Source organism: Mirounga angustirostris, unplaced genomic scaffold (genome assembly GCF_029215605.1).
Source record: "Mirounga angustirostris isolate CCGP_5_RB_7025 unplaced genomic scaffold, mMirAng1.0.hap1 SCAF_4, whole genome shotgun sequence".
NCBI classification, from domain to species: Eukaryota; Metazoa; Chordata; class Mammalia; order Carnivora; family Phocidae; genus Mirounga; species Mirounga angustirostris.
The window spans coordinates 164,966,619-164,986,812 of NW_026991712.1; the positions used below are offsets into that span (position 1 = coordinate 164,966,619).

General features: G+C 47.7%; 1 protein-coding gene across 4 annotated transcripts; it reads right to left on the minus strand.

Moving 5' to 3' along the window:
- Nucleotides 1-522: 522 nt before the first annotated feature.
- Nucleotides 523-18,716, minus strand: ZSCAN20 (zinc finger and SCAN domain containing 20). 4 transcript variants are annotated; one of them, XM_045898138.3, is made up of 8 exons: nucleotides 18,671-18,716; nucleotides 12,124-12,650; nucleotides 7,652-7,838; nucleotides 7,121-7,197; nucleotides 6,754-6,838; nucleotides 4,704-5,390; nucleotides 2,832-3,260; nucleotides 523-2,255 (listed from the first exon to the last, which is right to left on the minus strand). In XM_045898138.3, exons 2-8 carry the CDS (start codon nucleotides 12,538-12,540, stop codon nucleotides 1,000-1,002), a joined length of 3,138 nt encoding a protein of 1,045 aa, XP_045754094.1. In that variant the 5' UTR covers nucleotides 12,541-12,650; nucleotides 18,671-18,716; the 3' UTR covers nucleotides 523-999. The 4 variants fall into 4 exon arrangements, with proteins under 4 accessions (XP_045754094.1, XP_064445580.1, XP_045754096.1 ...); XM_064589510.1 differs by having other exon boundaries at nucleotides 4,704-5,381; nucleotides 18,667-18,716; XM_045898140.3 differs by having other exon boundaries at nucleotides 2,832-3,257; nucleotides 18,667-18,716.
- Between the last annotated feature and the right edge of the window lie 1,478 nt (nucleotides 18,717-20,194).

The window sequence follows — 20,194 nt, forward strand, 5'->3', positions numbered from 1 at the left end:
GTCTGCCTCTGCCATTTTCAGACATGCCACCCAAGCACATTACTTAGCTTTTCCAAGCCTCAGTATTCTCCTCTGGGAAATGCGGAGATTAGTACCTTCTTCCCAGGGCTGCCGTGAGGAGTGAGAGGATGTGTACAAAGCGCCTAGCACAGAGCCTGCCAAAGAGCAAATGCTCAATAAATACTGGCTACATTTGCTATTATTAATATTTAGCAATGACGTCACTGATGTTCCTCCTCTTTGCTGAGGTCACGGTGGTCTACTTCAAGCCAGATTCCCAGTTATGCCCTCTCTCCCCCATCTCAAAAGTTCTTCTGTATGGACACGCCCCAGCTGAAACCTGCCATCCTGAGAATTTGCTGCCGTGTGCCAACGGACTGCGTGGACCCAGTGACAGTGTAAAGGTAGAGTGAGGCCTGGAATCACTGCCTGGGGCCTTGGATTTACCTCTAGTCCCCCACGTTATCAGTCCGGTTCAAACACTGATAAAGTCCTCCCATGACAGCAAATGTAAAAACAGCCTGAGGACCGCATGGGGGATTTTTATAGGAGAAAAACAAATGACACTTAAGAAAAGTGCCTTTAAACCATAAGAGACAAACTGAGGGTTGCCGGAGGGGAGGTGGGGGATGGGGGATGGGGTAACTGGGTGATGGGCGGGAAGGAGGGCACTTGATGGAATGCGCACTGGGTGTTATACGCAACTGATGAATCACTAAATTCCACCCCTGAAACAAACAATACGGCATATGTTAACTAAATTGAATTTAAGTTAAAAATGAAAAAATTAAAAATTTTTAAAATTGAAAAAAAGTGCCTTCATATCTGGATCCTTAGCATTTGTAATTCACTTCCAAATAACCTGGATTATACCAAGATAGCTTCCCTGGGTATACACCAAGCTTAAAAACTGGGTAAGTTTCTAGCATACATCTTACGATCGGAGATTTAAATACACATTTTTCTCTTTTGCTGTTGTGGCGGGGGGGGGGGCGTCTCCTATGATGCCTTCCCTCCCGCATGAGTTCTCCGGTGGGCACTGAAGTGGGAGCTATTGTTGAAGTCTTTCCCACACTCCATGCACTTGTAGGGTTTCTCCCCAGTGTGGATTCTCTGGTGAATAATCAGACTAGAGCTCTGGTTAAAACACTTCCCACACTCTCTGCACTTATAAGGCTTCTCTCCCGTGTGAATCCGCTGGTGAGTGATGAGGTTGGAACGATCACGGAAGAACTTCCCACACTCAAGGCATTCGTAGGGCTTCTCTCCCGTGTGCACTCTCTGGTGTGTGACGAGCTTAGAGCGCTCACTGAAGCTCTTCCCACAGTCCACACACTTGTACGGCTTCTCCCCCGTGTGGGTTCGCTGGTGGTTAGCCAGCGTGGAGCTCTTACTGAAGCTTTTCCCACATTCAGCACATTCATATGGTTTCTCTCCCGTATGGATTCTTTGGTGGCTAATGAGGGCAGAGCTCTTAGAGAAGGTTCTTCCACAGTCAGAACACTGGTAAAGCTTTTCCCCTGAGTTGGTGCTGTGTGGGCCAGAATTCAAGTTCTTACTGGCACTCTGAGGTTGTTCAAGAGCTGTCTCTTCTGTGGAGTTCCTGCAGTGAGCACTGAAGGATGGGCTTGGGCCCAAGTTTTCCCCAGGCTCACTGCAATGGTCAGGATTGCCTCCCAAGTGGATTCTCTGATGTTTCAGGAGGTTTGAGCTCTGGTTGAAACTTTTCCAACATTCCCCACATTTATAGGGCTTTTCCCCTGTGTGGATTCTCTGGTGGGTGACAAGATTGGAGTGATCACTAAAGCTTTTCCCACATTCAAGGCATTTGTAGGGCTTCTCTCCAGTGTGGATTCTCTGATGGGTATTGAGGTTGGAGCGGTCACTAAAGCTTTTCCCACATTCAAGGCATTTGTAGGGCTTCTCACCTGTGTGGATCCGCTGGTGGGCGTTGAAGTGGGAGCTCCGATTGAAGCTCTTCACACATGTATCACACTTGTAGGGTTTCTCTGCCAAGTACAGGCCTTGATGGTCGATAAGTTTTTCTAAGTCCTCTTCAGAAGAACATTCTTCCCACTGCTCCTGGGGGGTGTTTCCCCAGTGCCCTTCACCTTCACCTTCATTTTCACTGTCTTGCCCCCAGTCAGGAGGGTGGCAAACATCCTCTCTAGTACAGTTTGATAAAGCTCCAGGCAAATCCTCAAAAATATCCTGCTCCAAAATCTGGTCTTCATCCTTATGCCTCATCTCAAACCCTAAAACAGACAGAAATGCAGTTTTTCTTCATTCATTAGTTAACATCTATTTATGGACCTTGTGTCTTGTGAATTTAACATGAATTTATTATCACATATTTTCTGTTCACATCTTGTAATATGACTAACATGAAACTGATCAACTTTTGGTGCATATGTAAATTTCTGACCTGCAAAGCAGAAAGCAGAGCCTAGAACATGGTGACCTCACCAACGGAGTCATGAGGCCCAGGCCACACAGCCAGCTCATCAGTCTCTGGCCAACTCCCCCATCCCTCTACTCAATACTGAACACTTCCTTCTTCTAGCACATTCCAAATAGCCTGTGTCATGGGAAATTGAATAAACTCTATAATTTCCCAGATAAATCCCAGTAAAATCAAGATCTTGATACTGCTTATCTCATTTGGGGGATTACACAAAGCTAGAGACTGAATTATCTAAGCAAATCACAATGCTTTTCCTTTTCACTTCCATTCTCCCTTATAGTTCAGAAACAAACAAGAAATGAGCTGGCCCCCTTGCTCTCCCTGCATGCTTCTGGATTTTGTGGGCATCAAATTACTCCCAGCTTACCAGTGTCTGGGGTATTAGGACGTGGGACTGGAGATTTGATGGCATCTTCATCTGCCATCTCATCCCAGGCCTGCTGGTCATCAGCCTCGGTACTGCTCTGCCCGGACCTAGGGAGAACTGCTGCCTCCCTGAGGGGTCCCATGGCTCTGACGGCTGTCCGCGCCCTCATCAGGGAGTCCAGCTCCTCATAGAAGGGGCACGTCCCTGGTGGGTGGCTGCTCTTGGCTTTCCGGTAGCTTCGAAGGAGGTTTTTGAATCTGTAGCGACACTGCTCCAGGGTCCGCAGGAAGCCCTGTGCACAGAGCCGCTCTGCGATGGCCCGGTACACCTGGCTGTTCTGGTGACAGGTGCGAAGCTTTTCAGAGAAAGGAGACTCACTGAGAATGGTCAGGAAGGCCTTGGTCTCCTCGTAGCCCCAGTGCACACCTGCTGTCAGGAGTGAAGAGTTCAGAACTGTGAGGCATAATGAGACGTGCCTTGGTCATCAGGGTTCAGGGTCCCCTGCCCCACCAAATGCCTAGAACACAGGCCCCTCAGAAATTTTCCTAGCACCCGGGGCCCCAGCAAAGACTATTCCCTTGCTTCTCAGAGGTATGCCACGGCCTCCCACCCTGCCCCCTTCTAAGAGTTTCCATTAATTCTTGAGTCTTAGCTGAAGAGGACTCAGGTGGCCACATTATACCAGGTGACCCCACTCCTCTGGCTTCAATTGACTGGTGTGGGTTAAGGCCTCAAGCTGGGATCCAAGAGACTTTATGTCCATGCCATACACATCCTCTATTATTTTATGAACTTTTCTCTTAACATGGTAACTGAGAATCCCTAGACATAAATGGACTTCAAACAATCTTGCAATAGCATCCACGTGAGGATGCCCTTTCCTTTTGTGGAGGAATGAAAAGGAGGTGGTCTGTTCTCAGGTCCTCTGCAGGTAAATGATGCAGCCCAGGTGGGAAGCATGGTGGAGGGGAAAACCACATAAAACTGGAGGCAGAAGATCTGGGCTCTGATCCTGACTCTGCGCCTACCTCACTGCGTATCTTTAGACAAGACACTTCATCTCTTGGGCTTCTGTGTTTCCACTTGTACGGTGATTGGGTGTTTCCCAAATGTCACGTGTTCAACTCTATACCACCAGGATTTCTGTTACATATTAAATATCTCACTCAGTATCTTTCTTTACCTAAATTTACTGTCTGTGAAATCACCGGTTGATGTGCTCATTACACATTAAAATTAAAAGTTCACTCGTAACACAATAACCATCCCCATACTCTTAGTGACACACTCTGGCAAATACAGCTAACCCTTGAACAACGTGGGTTTGAACTGCACGGATCCACTAATACACAGATTTGGGTTTTTATATACAGTACAGTACTGTAAATGTATTTTCTCTTCCTTATGATTTTAATAACATTTTTTCTCTAGCTTACTTTATTGTAAGAATACAGTATATAATACATATATAAAGTAAGTGTTATTTACGGTACTGGTAAGGCTTGTGGTCCACAATATGCGCTATTAGTAGTTAAATTTGGGGGGAGTCAAAAGTTATACATATATTTTCGACTGAGCAGAGGATCAGTATCCTAACCCTGCATTGTTCAAGGCTCACCTGATACTGAATTAGCTCTTTAAGGTTCCTTAAGGTTTTAAAAGTTGGCTTTTATAGCTAAAAAAAACTCATTTTAGGAAACTGATCATAGGAGGCAAGAGTAGGAGTTTGGGGACAACCAAAGGAACTTAACACCTTACTCCACATGGCATCAATCTAGACTTGCAATCCAGTCTATGCTCTGAAATCAGGGAGCAGAGGTTTGGCTGGCAGGAGAGTTGGAATCTGGATCCACGACACCCCCTTGTTCTTACCAATACGACTCTGGAACAGAGTTGGGCCCCCTGGAATCCTGGGCTCCTGGACAGATTCATCAGTGGCCAGGTCATCACCATTATAGTCTTCTGCTGTTTCCTCAGGCCCCCAGCCTCCTTCCTCCTGCTCATCCATCTCTGCATCACTATCCCCCAGCCTGGGGAGTGCCATAGCCTCTCCTGGGCCATCTGTGGTTCTGATGGCCGTCCGGGCCCTCACCAGGGCCTCCAGCTCCTCATAGAAGGGGCAGGTCCCTGGTGGGTGGCTGCTCTTGGCTTTCCGGTAATTCCGTAAGAGGTTTTTGACTCTGTAGCGACACTGCTCCAGGGTCCGCAGGAAGCCCCGAGCCCTCAGCCGCTCTGCAATGGCCCGGTACACCTGGCGGTTCTGGTGACAAGTCCGGAGCTTTTCAGAGAAAGAAGACTCACTCAAAATTGCCAGAAAAGTCTTGGTCTCCTCGTAGCCCCAGTGCACACCCGACACCTTCATGTCCTCCGTGTCCCACTGGTATGGTTCCTCCCAGGCCTTTGAGTCTCTCCAGGCCAATGACTGAGCTGGTCTTATTGGCTCATTACCTGGGTTGTAATCTGCACTGTTCCTTTTTCCAGAATTTATAAAGCTTGGATGCCAAAATTCTGGTCCTTGCTCTCGCTGGCAGTTGATACTTGGTTTTGAAACTGGGGGAACTCAAACAAAAGAAAGAAGAGAAATGATTAAGTAGAAATGACACACTGAGCAGAGCATTTGTCCAAAATGCCCCTGAAAGAGATCATTTCCCTGCATGAGGCTAATGAGAAATTCCCATGCCAATTCCCCATGTTAACTGACCTGTTTGCTTTCTTCACTTGCTTTCTTTGTTGTAGTTATGAGCCATAACACAAAGAGTGAGTGTTACTGGTCCACAGATGGGCACCTGGCCTAAACTGGCCCAACCAGAATGAATTTAATGGTTGGAGAAAAGGTTTTCCTCTCTCTCACTCATTTGCTCTGTGTGTGTGCTTGTGTGTGTCTCTTGCTAGGAAACTTGTGAGCTCAACTGACATTGGCATCTATCTTTTGATTATGACACATGACACTCCAGGGGGAAGCAGACACTGAGGATGGCAGAGCAGAGAGAAAGAACCTAGGTCCACCATGACACTGCTGAGCCACTTTGCACTGTGGTTGGAGCATGCCTTCCGCTGGACTTCCAAAAACGTGAGAAAATACATTTCCTTATTTTTTAAAACACTTAGCAGCTATGTGTAAAGGACTGCTGTCCCAACAGCTCCTAGCCCTAACAAAACAGGAAGCCTTTAATTAAAATAAATATTTGAAGAAAACTATATCAGAAGTAGCTGAGAGCTACGAGAAACTTTAGGCTCACTTGGTTCAGCATTTCCCAAAGTTTGCTGTGAACACTATCTTACCCAGATATCATGGTTTATGTAAAAAAGGAGTTCTACTGTCAGGAAAGGTGCCAACAAGCTTCCCGTGCCTCCCCTTAGCTCCCCTGAGGAGGCACACCTAACAATGTCTTCCACTTTATCCCCTTCTCGCGTCTAACCCCTCACACTGACCCCAGGCTCTGCAGGGAAATGGCTCGTTTTTGTTTGGCTCCCTGGAGATGCGCTACAGAGACAGGTGCAGGCCATGCGGGCTTCAAGTGCTTCGAGCCCTATGATGCTTACTTCTCACTGTGGTTTAGTACATCAGTCTCATGGGTTCAGCTCACTGGAGTCTGCCCCTGAGAGACGGACCCTGTTTGCTGCAGGAAGGACTGGGTTTCTGAGACAGCCTAGGACCGCCGTGGTCAATGTACTGAGGAAATGAGCCCCAAGAGGGCAGGCTCTTGGAAGCCAACCGCCAGCCTCTCTATGCAGGCAGACCCCACGCCCCCCACTCCATCCCTGCCACCAGTGCTGGCCACAGAGAGCGTATCTTCTTCCTGTGTCTCAAGTGCCAGACTTCCTAGAGCCACAAGTCTTAAGGGAGCGACGAGACAATCTTCAGGAACTGAGTCCACCAGAAACCAGACAAGATCTTCCTGAGAGGGAACTATTTCCTTACCTAGGGGCACACCGTTCCCACACCCGTCTCCTGGGGGGTCCTTGCAGAACTCCTTCTCGGCGTGTTTGCCAGGGCCCAGGGCTTCCTGTGAGATGTACAAGACAAGGACGGCAATTGAAAACAGCCTGGGAACCCTAGCAGGCCCCAGGAAAGGTCACGGACACAGGGAGACCATGTGTGAGACCAGCATCGTAAGGAACAGCATGACTGAGGAGAGGCCCAGCAGACCGGGGGCCGGGAGGCAGCGGCTAACGCCCTCCAACACATGCCCTTCTGCTGAGGGCAGGCCACAGAGAGAGGGGAGGGACGCAGGGGCACGGGCCCAGAAGAAGTCAGGACAGGAAAGAAAGGACAAACAGCAGCTTACCTGGGACTCGGCTGTCACCTCCCAATCTCCAACACTCCCCATCTTCGGGAGAGTAGGGACTCGGGGAGTGAGGACAGCTGAGGAGAAGAAAAAGTCTCTGAAACCCAAGCTCTGGTTCCCAAAAACCATCCCCTCCCAGGTCCAGGTTTCCAAGGGCCACGCTTGCATCAAGCTGAGACTGCCTGGCTAGCCAGGGCAGATTTCCCCCTTTTACTTCCCTTCTGGAGTGTCTGGTTCCGAAGCAGGCCTGAGAGAGGGCCGTGTGTAAGATGCCAGCTCAAACCCCTGTGATCACCACCTGGCCCCAAGGCGACCTGAATGTGCTGCGTGACTCAGCTCAGTGGGGCGTGCCAGCATCGCTCGGAGCTTCCTCTTGCACAATGCTCACCTGCCTTACCTCGCAGCGTGGCCATCAGACACTATTCTACCCCTTGCCTTGAATTCCTCACATCCCTCCTCCCCGTGCGCCCTTCCTTACCCACTCTAACCGCCTCCTCTCTTCCCTCCTTTTCCCTGATCCTTGGTACTCACCACTCTCTTTCAAGGGCTGTGGCACCATCTTGGTGTCTAGATGCTTGGGAAGGTCAGGGCATGAATTCTTCACCCACTGCTTCTGGCACTGTGCCTCGGGCCAGTGATTCGCTGGCTGCAGCTGACAACGCTGAGATTCTTGCATTGCCTTTAAGGACCTGGTCTCTTCTGCACACAAGTCCAGTTCCTACACACAGACAGTCAAAATTCCCAATCATCAGTTCAATAAGACCAATTTTGCTAGGGCAGGGAATTCTCTTTTGAGTACAGCTGTGGTCCAGAAGTTCACAGGCCCATTTTAAGATCCAAAGATGACTCAAAGTATGACAACAAAGCCATGAGACCGACGTGAGTAAAGAGACCAGCATTGATATCACCAAATGGCTACTGTTTTGTTCAACAAAGGGAGGCTAAGCAAGTGTCTCAACGAGGCTGCTACTGTTCCAGACATTTTTTAATCATAAAGAGATAAATCATGTAACGTGATTTTATGACATTAAAACATAATCTCTAGACATCACAAACAGACCGTTTCATTTTTAAGGTATCAAAAAAAGATAAAAGTTAACCAGGTATCTGTCAAAAGATAAAAACAGATATAACAATAACTTTAAATATAATTGCTCTAAATATTCCTGCTGCGAGGCAAGGAAAATTCAAAAATAAATATAAGAGAAAGGAGAGGCAAACAACTACAGATGGAATTTTAAAATGGAATAAAAGTATGTGCTGTTTGAGAGAGGTCCATCTACTCTTAAAACAGAAGGAGAAGCAGAGAGGAGGCACTGTAATTCAAAAGGAAAACAGAAGTGGTAATTTCGACTTCAGTGCAGAAGTTCAGGCAGAAAAGCCCTCAGAGACAGAGAGCACATATATAAAATAAGAAGGAATAATCGGTTAAGAGAGGACAGTACCCAGCTCAGCATTATCAGTCATAAAGCTCATTTCTTACCCGTCTGTTGGTTCCAAATTCAGAGATGGAGGTGGAGATGTTATTTCCCCGCCCTAAAGCCCCAACAATGTAACAACCTCATTGCCTTACAGAAACTTTAAAAAATGTGTTTCAATGTTTTCCCTCCGTATTTTCAATACTCAGGTGGTTTCAATAATAGAAACTATGAAGGTCTAGTTAGTGAGAACAGCCCATCCCATCGGCCCAGTGTCTTCCTTCTCCCCACTCCTCCCCACAGGAAACCACTGTTCTGCATCCTCTCGGTTTCTGTATATATAAGCATCTATGAATACAGACTCTTACTTCTTCCCTATTTTTATATAAAACATAGCAATTATATACATTGCTCTGAACCTTATTTTTTGATTCAAAATAATAACATCCACCTTCATCGACTTACAGAGTTTGTGAAACCTGTAACTCCAAAAATCTTTTGGCTGATCTGGAAACTCCAATCTTCTCCCCAAAACGGGGATGTTTATCCTTAAGATATATAGGAATGGGCCATAAGCATAAAAAGCCATTCCAAATGAAGCCATCCACCAATGTCCTGTGTGGTTCACAGGGAGAAAACATCTGCTTCCAACCTTCTTCCATGGTTGTTTAAGGAAAAAACAAATCAACCTCTCTTTGTTATAGCTATAATCTTACCATCCGCAGAGAAATTGTGTGACTAGACTCCATAACAATCCTCACTCCCAGCCCGAGCTCCTCCAACTACTGCCACACCTAAGCAAAGATTCTGGTTCCACGGATGGCAATTGTAGACACAGAACGGAGATTCAACAAGGAGAAGGAAAGAATCAACAGAATACTAGTTGGGGTACGGATGAATAAAGAATCCACCAAAAATGCCTGTGCACCACACAAAAGCCTACACATGGATGTTTACACAAAAGCCTACACACGGATGTTTATAGCAGTTTTACTCCTAATTGCCAAAACTTGGAAGCACCCAAGATGTCCTTCAGTGGGTGAATAAACTGCAGTACATCCAGATGATGGAATATTACTGTGCTAAAAAGAAATGAGTTATCAGGCCATGAAGACACATGGAGGAACTTTAAATGCATTACTCAGTGAAAGAAGCCAATCTGAAAAGGCCACATACATCCTGTATGATTCCAACTATGTGACACCTTGGAAGAGGCAAAACTATGAAGACAGTAAAAAGATCAGTGGTTGCTAGGGGTTTGGGGAAGGGCAGGATAAATATGCAGAGCACAGAGGATTTTTAGGACAGTGAAACTACCTTGTATGATACTATAATGGTGGATACATGTTGTTATACATTTGTCAAAATCCACACAATGTACAACCCCAAGAGTGACATCCAATGTAAACTAGGGACTTTGGGTGATAAGGACAAGTCCATGTAAGTTTACCGATCATGACAGGTGCGCCACTCTGGTGGGGAATGATGTCCATGTGGGCTGGGGGGGGACAGGGGGCATATGAGAAATCTGGGCACTTTCTGCTCAGTTTGGCTGTGAACCTAAAACTGCTCTAAGAAATAAAGTCTATTTTTTTTTTTAAATGCCTATGCACCTGATGGGGAGAGAGGTTCTGGAAGAGGTGACGACAGAATCAACAAGCCAAAACCCACCCAATAGCAGAGCTGAAAGATCTCTTTAAGGAAAACATCTTGGACATTTAGCCCAGCAGCACCGCCTTTTCCAGGCAGTTCTCTCTGAGGAATCTAGTTAGCTGGTTAAGTCTTGGAAAATTTTCACTTGCAGAAAATGTAACTGAGTCAGGTATCCTGCAATGTAATCACAAGCTGTAACATCTGTGGGGGCAGGGAGCTCCTTTGCTACTTATCCATTTGCTTGGCCATTTGTGAGCACTCAAGAGCAGGAAGAAAGTTAAAAAATAAAAATAAAAGTCACAGAAGATAATACATCATAGAGAACGTTCCATTACTTTACCTTTTTTTTTTTTCCCTAATTTTAGAAGCAGTTCAACCTCGCCTCAGCTCATAGGGGTATAATTTGAGAACTCTTGGTCTAATCCAACCCTCTCATTTTACAGATAAAGAGTCATAAAGACCCTGATTTAAATTGATTCTCATCTCTGAGTCTCAAGGTCTTCATCTTCCAGCTCTGAAGTCCTAAGACTTCCATTTGTTTTTTCACTGCTATTTAAGATGAATAGCTGCTTTCTTTACAAGAAATAATATGGGAAGGTGGGCTGGCATATTCAAATAAGGTACACTCTCTCATACTTAGTTCTGTAACTTCAAATAGGACACTTGCTGTGTCTTCAGTTTGTAAAGGAATCCAAAAAGCCAACCCACAGACCACAAACCTTTCTTCCCCTGATCTCACATCTGTCCAGAGCTTTACCTTTTACAGAAAACCCCTGCCATTTGCAAGGGATGTTCTCAAACCTATAATTTCCCCCAACAAAATGTGATTAACTATAACATCAAAAAACTACTGACCACATAACAAGGGGAAGCAACAGGGTTATGCTGAGGTGAAAGTTCTGGGCGGCTGGCTCAGCCCGGAGCCAGCTCAAGGACTTTGCTCTACATATGCCAGTTCCAAAAGCAGGATTCAAAAAAAAAAAATGGTGCCACAGAAAAATTATCAATGACATCATGGGCCTTCAGTCTCTTGCAAACTGTTGAAACTGTGAATGTTAAATCCACGATGCCTTCACTTCCCTTATCTCGGCTCTACCACTTACTTAAATAAATCCAGACAAGTTCCTTACCTCTTTGAGCCTCTACTCACACAGCTGAAAAATGGTGGCAGAACAGCACCTACCTTCTTGGGCTGCTGGGTTGATGAGATGAGCAATACATGTAGAAAGCTGAGAATGGTGTCTGACACACAGTGAGTGTTCAGGAAATGTCAGCTACTAACCCATTTGAGCCTCATACCTCAGAGGTATTTTAGGTCCCATGGTCTGGCAGATGAGGCATCTGTCATGTCGTAGAAAGAACATCGAACTTGGAACCTGAGCATCTACGTTTAGGCTCTGGTTCTTACTGAGCTCTGCAAGCCACCTGAGTTTGGGGGTCTTAGTTTAATCTACACAATGAGGATGATGATGCTACGTCTGTCCACCCAGATTTCTGCTATAAGCACCCAAAGATTTCATCACGTGTGAATCATAATACAAATCATGCACACTGTGAATACGGTCCCAGGAGGCAATCTGGGCCGTGGTTCTGAATGTGGCCTTCAGCATCAGGCTGCCTGAACATGCTCTGTTGTCTGGGGCTGTGTGACCTCAAGCCAACCACCTAGCTGTCCTCTGCCTCAGTTTCCTCATCGGTAAAATCAGGGTAACAGTACTGATCTCATTAAACCTTTGACAGGATTAGATGAGTTAATACATGGAAAGCACTGAGAACAGTTATCAGGTTTACAGCAGTGCTCAGTAAATGTCAGCCGGTCAATAACAACAACAATCACGATTATTACCGCTGTGGTTTCGGCAATTATTAAGCTAGTCACAGCCCCGCCGCCTTGCCTGACCCGCTCCTTGAAGGACAGACTGTTTGCCTCACCCTCTGGCCTGCAGCCCGGACTTCTCGGTGCCAATCCTCCACCAGGGCCACTGCCTCCTCGCCACTCTCAGGGTGGCGTGCCTGCACCCAGGCCTGGACCTCCCTGGGTAAGATAGTCAGGAACTGCTCCAGCACCAGCAGCTCCAGGATCTGCTCTTTGAGGCGGATCTCCGGCCGCAGCCAGTGACAGCAGAGAGCCCAGAGCTGGCTGAAGGCTTCATGCGGTCCCGCCGCATCCCTGTACCGGAACTGCCTGAAGCGCTGGCGGGAGGCCTCGGGGCCAGGGACGGGGTCACGGTTCTCCTCCCAGAGTTTGGATTCTGATCTCCACGAGTCCCCCTCCAATTTCACAATCAGGAGTTCTTCAGGCTCCGGTCGGGGAGAGGCCTGGGTCTGGGGTTCTAGGGCCACGGCCATGGTTGGTCCTGGATACCTCGCTTCAGCTGGACTGTTCTTGTTTAACGTCTTCCTGCATCTAAGGCGTGTCCTTCAAGGGGCTCCTAGGAGAGGCAATGCTCCCCAAGGCTCTGAAGGCAGAGAAACAAGGGACAGTGTAAGAGGACCCCCGTACCTTCCACTGCCTTTGCCTGGGGCAGGGGTGCTAAGAGAGGAATATGCATAAGCGGGCGACCATGCCAGCAGGCAGCATGCCTTGGAGGACAGCACAGTACGAAGTCCTCTGGGATGCGCCAGAACACTGTATTCTGGCATCAAGGCTTTCATCATTAAGCATGCCTGCCTTCCTCTACGCATGCCCAGAGTCTGACCTTTCCTCCAGGTGGGTTCCAAATGTCACCCCCTCCATAAGGCCTTGTTTCCCAGGCTTCAACTTTCCCCTAAGGGTGCTCTCCTCACAAAATCCTTTCACTCCATACCCCCTCTTGGTCAACCCATCCATTTGGCATTTTTCACCATCTCAAAACTGATGACTCCCAAAACTCCCACCAGGACCTGCCACCAGACCTCCAGACCCCAAATCCAACCATCTACAGGACATTTCCACTTGACTGTCTACTAGGCATCTCAAACTCAGTGGGCCACAAACTAAATTCATCTTTTTCTCCCACAAACCTGTCCTTCTGGAGCTCTCCACCCCGCCAAGGCACCACCTTCTTTTTTTTCTTTTAAGATTTTCTTTGTTTATTTGAGAGAGAGAACACACGAGCAGGGGGGAAAGGGAGTGAGAGGAGGAGAAGCAGGCTCCCCACTGAGCAGGGAACCCAATGAGGGGCTCGATCCCAGGACTCTAGGATCATGACCTGGACCAAAGACAGACACCCAACCGACTGAGCCACCCAGGCGCCCCAAGGCACCACCTTCTATCAAGTTACCCACACCAGAAACCTGGTCATCATCTCTCTCCAACATCCCCCACATCCAATTCATCACCAAGCTGTGCCCTCCTGGCCTTCTAGGAATCTACACCCCCAATGCCACCACTTTGAGCCAGTGAGTAGCCATGCTTTTCACTGCATCAGCCTTCTAACTCATGTCCCTGCCTGCTCTCCCCTCACCCCAACCCGGGGTTCTTCACACAACCACCAGACTAGCTCCAAGTCTGACCAGGTCACTTCCTGCTAAACACCCTCGGGTGACCTCCCACATTCCTCAGGATCAAGCGCGAACCTTGCCCACGTCCCCACCTCATCTCTTTGCCACACTCCCGCTGGTCAGGGCGTTCCAGCCGCACACCCTCTGAACCCTCCCACGGGCTGCTGGCAGTCTCCTTTGGGAAGTGTTCTCCCTTTCTTCACCTAGCTAGGTCTCAGCTTCAATTATACTTTTTCCAAGAGGCCCTCCCTGTGCCCTGAAACAAGATTCAGTCCTTCCTGTGCCACCAGCTTCTATGCCACCTACATTTGCTCCGTTGTTCTCTTACCCACGAGATCATAAGCTTCCTAGCACAGTGCTCAGCACACGCAGGAAGCGCTCAATAAACAGACAATGGTCAGCTCACGATGGTGACGTGTCATGAAGCAAGGGTTATAATTAATCCCCTGCTGCACACACTAGATTTTTTTTTTTAATGACCTTCTTGCTCATGCCAGAAGGAATTCTCTTCTCTTTACTTCCATCAATGTCACACAGGCCACATTCTATGTTGTGTTACAGGGGTGTGTGTATGTGTGGCCCCAGATGGATGACAGCCAGAGGGCAGGACTATAGTTTGCCCCTTCCCTCCCCCACCCCCGAAATAAGCATGGCACACGATGCACAGGAGGCTCTCAGTAAATGCTTGCGGAGCGGACATCTGGGGTTGCTTCTTTTACACAATGAAGACTGACGACACTCATGCTGGCTTATCTGGAAAAATGAGCTCTTTGTGTCATTCCCAACAAATCCAGATGACATAAAAAACACCCATTCAAAGGAGGCTATTAGCTACCCCCAAGTGGGAATGACACAGCTGAACTGAGAAGGGAGGGGGTTATTATTTAGATTTTAGGCCATCTGACTGGACTGCCCAGAAACAAGGCAAGGGCGGTGCAAAATAAAGCCTCATCCTGAAGACCTCCACATACACAGGAGGCTAGGAACAAAACTCATGAGCACCTGGCAACCTCCTCTTTGTCCTTCAGCTACCAGGTCATGCCCTTGTCATGCCCTGCCCCCATCCCTGCTCTCCCAGAATCACCGCCCCACGACCATGTTCCCAAAGCAGTTGGCACATGCCTCTAATATAGGTGTCCTTCTACACCATTGTAGTTCCCTGTTCTGACCTCTGACAGCCCCACTGCATTGCATTATTAGGGCCAGGACTCTATTTTACCCATTTCTGTATCCACAGTGCCTAATAAATAGCAGGGCCATTGGCAGTTTTGTTGCCTTTTATGAAAATGGTAAATCTGGTACATCAAAAGCCTCCTGGGCTACGGAAGGTCCATCATTTATACTAAGCTAAAGAATTAACTCTTCATGAAATTTCTTTTTTAACCACAGCCTTAACCATGCACTAGTCCAAAACCATCTGTGGCGCTCTCTCGCACAAGTCATTCACCACCAGTCATTTACAGAGTCCTACTGTGCACCCACACTGTACTGCTAGCTGGAGAGCCACCAGTAACTGGGACAGACGGTCTCTACCTTCATGAAAGTTACACTCTCATGAGAGAGACAGTCAATAAGCAAGCAGAGAAGTCTGTGCTCCTGCACCAAGAGAACATTACAACAAAATAGGCAATTAGTAGTTTTGCCAGGCCCAAAGCCCAGGGTCTCAGGTAATAGGTATTTTCTTCTGGGAAGACTTGAAAGTCCCAAAGGTTAGTTTCAAATAAAAATCTGAAAGCTTTTTCTGCTACTCTCTTCGACAGGTAATGAATAGTGGCCTATCCACAGAGGGAGGTCAATAAAGTCAGCAAATAGCAGGGTGACTTTACAGAGAGCTGACGGAAAAAAACAGACAAGGGCATTCAACAGTCCTAAGATGACCAGGAGTATCCGGGCCACTCGAGGATCGGCAATCTCAAAGAGTACCCATCTACTGAGTGCCCATGAGGCGCCAGCCTGCTGCTAGGTGTTCCACCTTCATAATCTCACTGAATCCTCCGGGCAAGCAAGCGAGGTGTCATTGGTGTGGAGCTGTACTACACTGATCTGTAACTTACACGTGTGAAACTGCACGCGAACACCGGAAAGAGAAAGAAAGCACGTAATTTAAACGGTGCAGTCAGTTCCATTCACTAGGTGTCTGTTCCAGAATGAGCATGACTTTCCTGGTCCCCAGGGTGGTCTGAGTTCCCTCAAGCCTTCCTTTCCAGGGTGTGAGCAAAGTATGTTTCATACGGCTGGTCCCGAAACACAGGCCAACTCTTTCATCTGACATTCAAGCAAGGAAACCCAGCTGCGCTGGTTAGCTTATTGAAAGACAGTGTGTTGGTTTCTAAATGGCTCCTCGCCAAAGGATTTTCTAGCTGACTGTGATTTTTGGCTAAATGTGATTTCCACCTTCTGTGCTGACTTTAGAATATAATTATCCTGTAACGTATGAGTCCACATCCTCAATTTACATATAGGGAACTGAGCTTCTATGAAAAGACTCACTTAAAGTCACACAACTAGCAAGCAGCAGAGTTGGGACTCAGCCAAGATTCACTCTTTCACTCGTTTTTCTTAACTGCACCCTACAGCTTCCCCTAGGTGTGCCCATCATCCAAACTCCTGACAAGATGGTATGAGAGTGGAAAGAACATTAAGGCAGGAGGGAGCAAGTCAGGGTTCCAGTTCCACTCATGCCATTACCAGCTGTGTGACTTTGGACAGGTCATGTGGCCTCTGCAGCTTACAGCTTGACCCTACTCAGCGCTTGCCCCAGATTCCCCAATTAGCATGATGGGAGCAGAGCAAAGGGACAGGAAGACTAGAATCAGTGGCTACACATTTAAATGGCTACAGGGGCCAGGGAATGTAAATGGGTACATGAGTGGAGTGGGGGCTGTGACTAACTATGGAGCACTAGAGAGAACACTGGCCCAGTTCCCAGGCCTTCTATTTTTTCCAAGAGAAGCTAACTCTGGATTTTTAAATATTGGCAACCTACTCAAAATTGTTTCAAACACCAGGACTAAATAGAGGATGATGACAGGCTTCTTTCAGCATGGGCTGTCATCACTTTACCAGCTTTCAGCTAAATGATCTCAAAGGTCTCTTCCAATATCCCAGAAGACCTAGAAAGGGTACAGATTCCCCCTAAGCAATGAGGGATCGGTGTTGACTGGGTCAGGATCCCTTTACAAACACAGGGAAGCTGAGGGGTATCCTGGCTCCTGGGGTATTAAGTGTGGATGTGGACATAAGGAGCCCACCCACTGAACAGTGAGTTGGTAAGAGATCTGCCCCAATCCCATGGCAAAAGCCAAGGCTGGTCTGTGACTTCCAAAGAAGAAACTAGGAGTCCCCAAAGGCTCTCAAGCTTACTGGGCTGATGGTCCAGGCTACTGCTTAAAGTAACTTGACCTCACATTTAATGGGATTAAACCAGGGAGAGCAAATGGGCTTCCCATAAAGCACCAACTTCAGTCAACTGCACTAAGGACTCTGAAACCCGTGTCAGTATGTGTTGTCACCAATTAGCTAAAACCACCAGACACAGGAAGGAGAAACGACAGCACACATTCTATATATTTGCCGCCCCTGGCTTAAACTCCCATAGGTAATGAATCAGCACCCAGCAAAGACAGCCCTGACAGGCAGGAGAAGACTAAAAGCTCATGCCCCTAGAAATCCACCGGAAGTAGCAGCCTTCAAGAGTGGTATAGCAAAGCTCACCCTAGATTGTCATTATTCACACATGCATCAAGTATTCAAGTGTTTGCTGATTTACTTGATTTACATCAAGTATTTACAACCCTGGGCTGGAAATGGAGGTGACTAGGAAACTGTCCCTGTCCTGGAGATGCTTATGGTCAAGTGGAGGAAACCAAAAAAAAAAAAAAAAAAAAAATCACAGATAATTATGATCAAATGTGGTAAATGCAGTAAAAGAGGTCTGTGGGAACTGGGGTTGGGGGGTGACTCAATCTGCTTAAGGCAACTGAACAAAGTAACATTCGAGTTGGTTCTTGGAAGAATGGTTCTCTTGGCAGACAATGGGGCGAGAAAGTGTACTCTAAGCTGAGAGAACAGCATACGTAACGGTGGAAAACTAAACAGCCTCCCCGAGAGATGGGGAAAACCAAACAGTCCTGGAGCATGGGGTGCACAGGATTAGGCTGCAGAGAGAGTTTATGAAGAGTCTTGACCATCAGGCTAAGGTGTCTGGACTTAATTCTACAGGCGATGGGAGCCAAGGTTTTTAAGCACAGGGCACAGTCAGATTTGTGGGTTAAATAGATGACGCTAGCTACAATGTGTCTGTCCAGGCTGGGGAGGTGAATAGGTGGGAGGCTTCAGCAAAAACCCCCACCAGAAAGGGGCTGGCTGATTCAGGACACATTAAGGAAACAGAGGGATCTGAAGATCCTGGATGTGGAAGAATGCAAGAGGAATCAGGGGGTGCCATTCACTTCCATCAGGCAGAAGGAAAGGGGACACTGGCTTGGGGCCGAACACAATAGCCAGTCCCACCTACTGGGTTCCAGAGGTCACAACCATTAGGGGAAGTGTAAGGGGGTATCAAATCTGCTATGTTTGTCGAGGCGGTCAGGTAGAGGCTGGAACACTATTTTTAAGGTCGGGCTTCAAGCTCAGGCCCTTTTCTCTTCACTTCTTGCCAGGGCCCGAGAACCCTCTATCCTTCCATCTGTGGTCTCCAGACCCTTCTAGGACTCTCCCGCCTCCAGAACTTCTCTCGGTCTCCTCACCTACAGACCTTTCTACGACCCTCCTCACTCCCAGGGTGTTCTAGCTCCCCGTTCATCCCCGACCCCTCTGTGACCCTTCCCATCTCCGGACGCTTCATCGTCTGGCCGCCCTCACCCCCACCCCCACAGAAAAGCTTCTTTCTCCCCTCTCACCTTCCCTGCCCTCCCTGGGACACCACCACCTCCTAAGCCGCCAGCCCAGAGCCTGAGTCTCAGCTGCCCCCGCCCCGCCACCCGGACTCACCCACCGAGACACCCACTTCACCAACAGGGCGGAAGTGCTCCGGGGTTCGCGCAGGGAATGCTGGGACGCGGAGTCCGCACCGCGCCACCCCGGGAATGGAGCCTCTGAGACTACAACTCCCAGAAGGCACGGCGCGAGCGCTGGTGGGCGGCCCCCTCCGTTTGCTGCCTGTCAGATGTCGTCAGCCAATAGATGTGTCACTTTCTCCCGGTCGCGGGCACCGGAACAAATCGGAAAAAGGGTCTACCCGTGGGGGCGGAGCCTGCCACGACCCCGGTCCTTCTACAGGCTCCGAGATTATGGCACCGCCCAGTGGGCGAGCATTCAAGCCGAAGGGGCGGGGCGTGCTGCAGGAAAGAGCTGGGAGCGGTGGGCCGCGAGAGGGCACAGCAGAAACTGGGAGAAATAGAGAGGGTGACTGGTGGACCGGAGAGAGTTGGGCAATTGTAGGTTCAATTTCCAGCTCACAGTTAAGCCACGTGATTTTGGAACGATGGTGAACCTCGCGTTCTTCACCTGTAAAGTGAGGATAATAATAGCATCTGTTCGCCGGGTTTTTGTGAGGCTTCAATGAGATAATACACCTAAGACGATTAAATCAGGGCCTGGGTCCTAATAATACACAGCGAATGCTAGCCATTATTATGTAAATCAGTTAGTACAGAGCTTGGCACTTCGTGGGTGTTGGAAAAATGTTAATCATTATTTGAATAATAATAATCAGAATAATTTCAATATAAATGCAGTTGCTTTGTACCATTATGAATACTTCGTGATATGAGCAATCTAATATGGGGTTGAGCTTGTGGGTTTTGCAGTCAGGCATGGATCCAAATCCCAGCCCAACCACTCCTCTAGCTGTGCGGCCTCGAATGTGTTACTGCATCTCTTTTGTGTTAGGTTTTTGCATCTGTAAAATGCAGGTGATATAATAGAACCTACATTGCAGGGTGTTGTGAAGATGAAATGAGGTAATGCAGGTAAAGCATGGTCTCTGGAATCAAGCTGCTTGTGTCTGAAGCGTCTTTCAAATGCAGGATGTAGGCTTTGCCACTCACTAGTTCTAAAACCTCGGGCAAATCACTTAACTTCTTTGTGCCTCAGTTTCCTTATCTGTAAAATGGGAATTATCATAATGGCATCTACCTAATAGGGTTTGTGAGAGGAATAAGTGGGGAAAAGTTTTTAAAGGACTTGGCACAGGCCGGGCAGAAGGAGTTTAATAATCATTAGCTATTATTATTTTTACTAATGGGTATGAGACTTTGGGGAAAGTAGTAGTACCTAGCAATATAGCAAGTGCTCAATACATGTTGGCTCTTGTTACAAATTAGGGGAATTCTATATTTTAGTTTTAAAGGCCCAGTTCCTCCTCATGTTCAAAGTGAAACATGTTCCAACTTATAGAACTCATGTGAGTGTGCTCAGTGAACATAAGAGTGACCCGTATACCACTCCTTGCTATTTAAGTCTTTCAACAGCCCCATGAGGCTGGTATTATTACCTCCAATTTACAGGGAGGAAATGG

Excerpts from the sequence above, each read along its gene's own strand:
- ZSCAN20 (XM_045898138.3), bottom strand. The coding sequence starts at position 12,540 with ATGGCCGTGGCCCTAGAACCCCAGACCCAGGCCTCTCCCCGACCGGAG. Across the intron at positions 7,198-7,651 it reads ACAGCCCTTGAAAGAGAGTG|CTGTCCTCACTCCCCGAGTC; the intron begins GTGAGTACCAAG and ends TCTTCTCCTCAG. Across the intron at positions 2,256-2,831 it reads TCCTAATACCCCAGACACTG|GGTTTGAGATGAGGCATAAG; the intron begins GTAAGCTGGGAG and ends TGTCTGTTTTAG.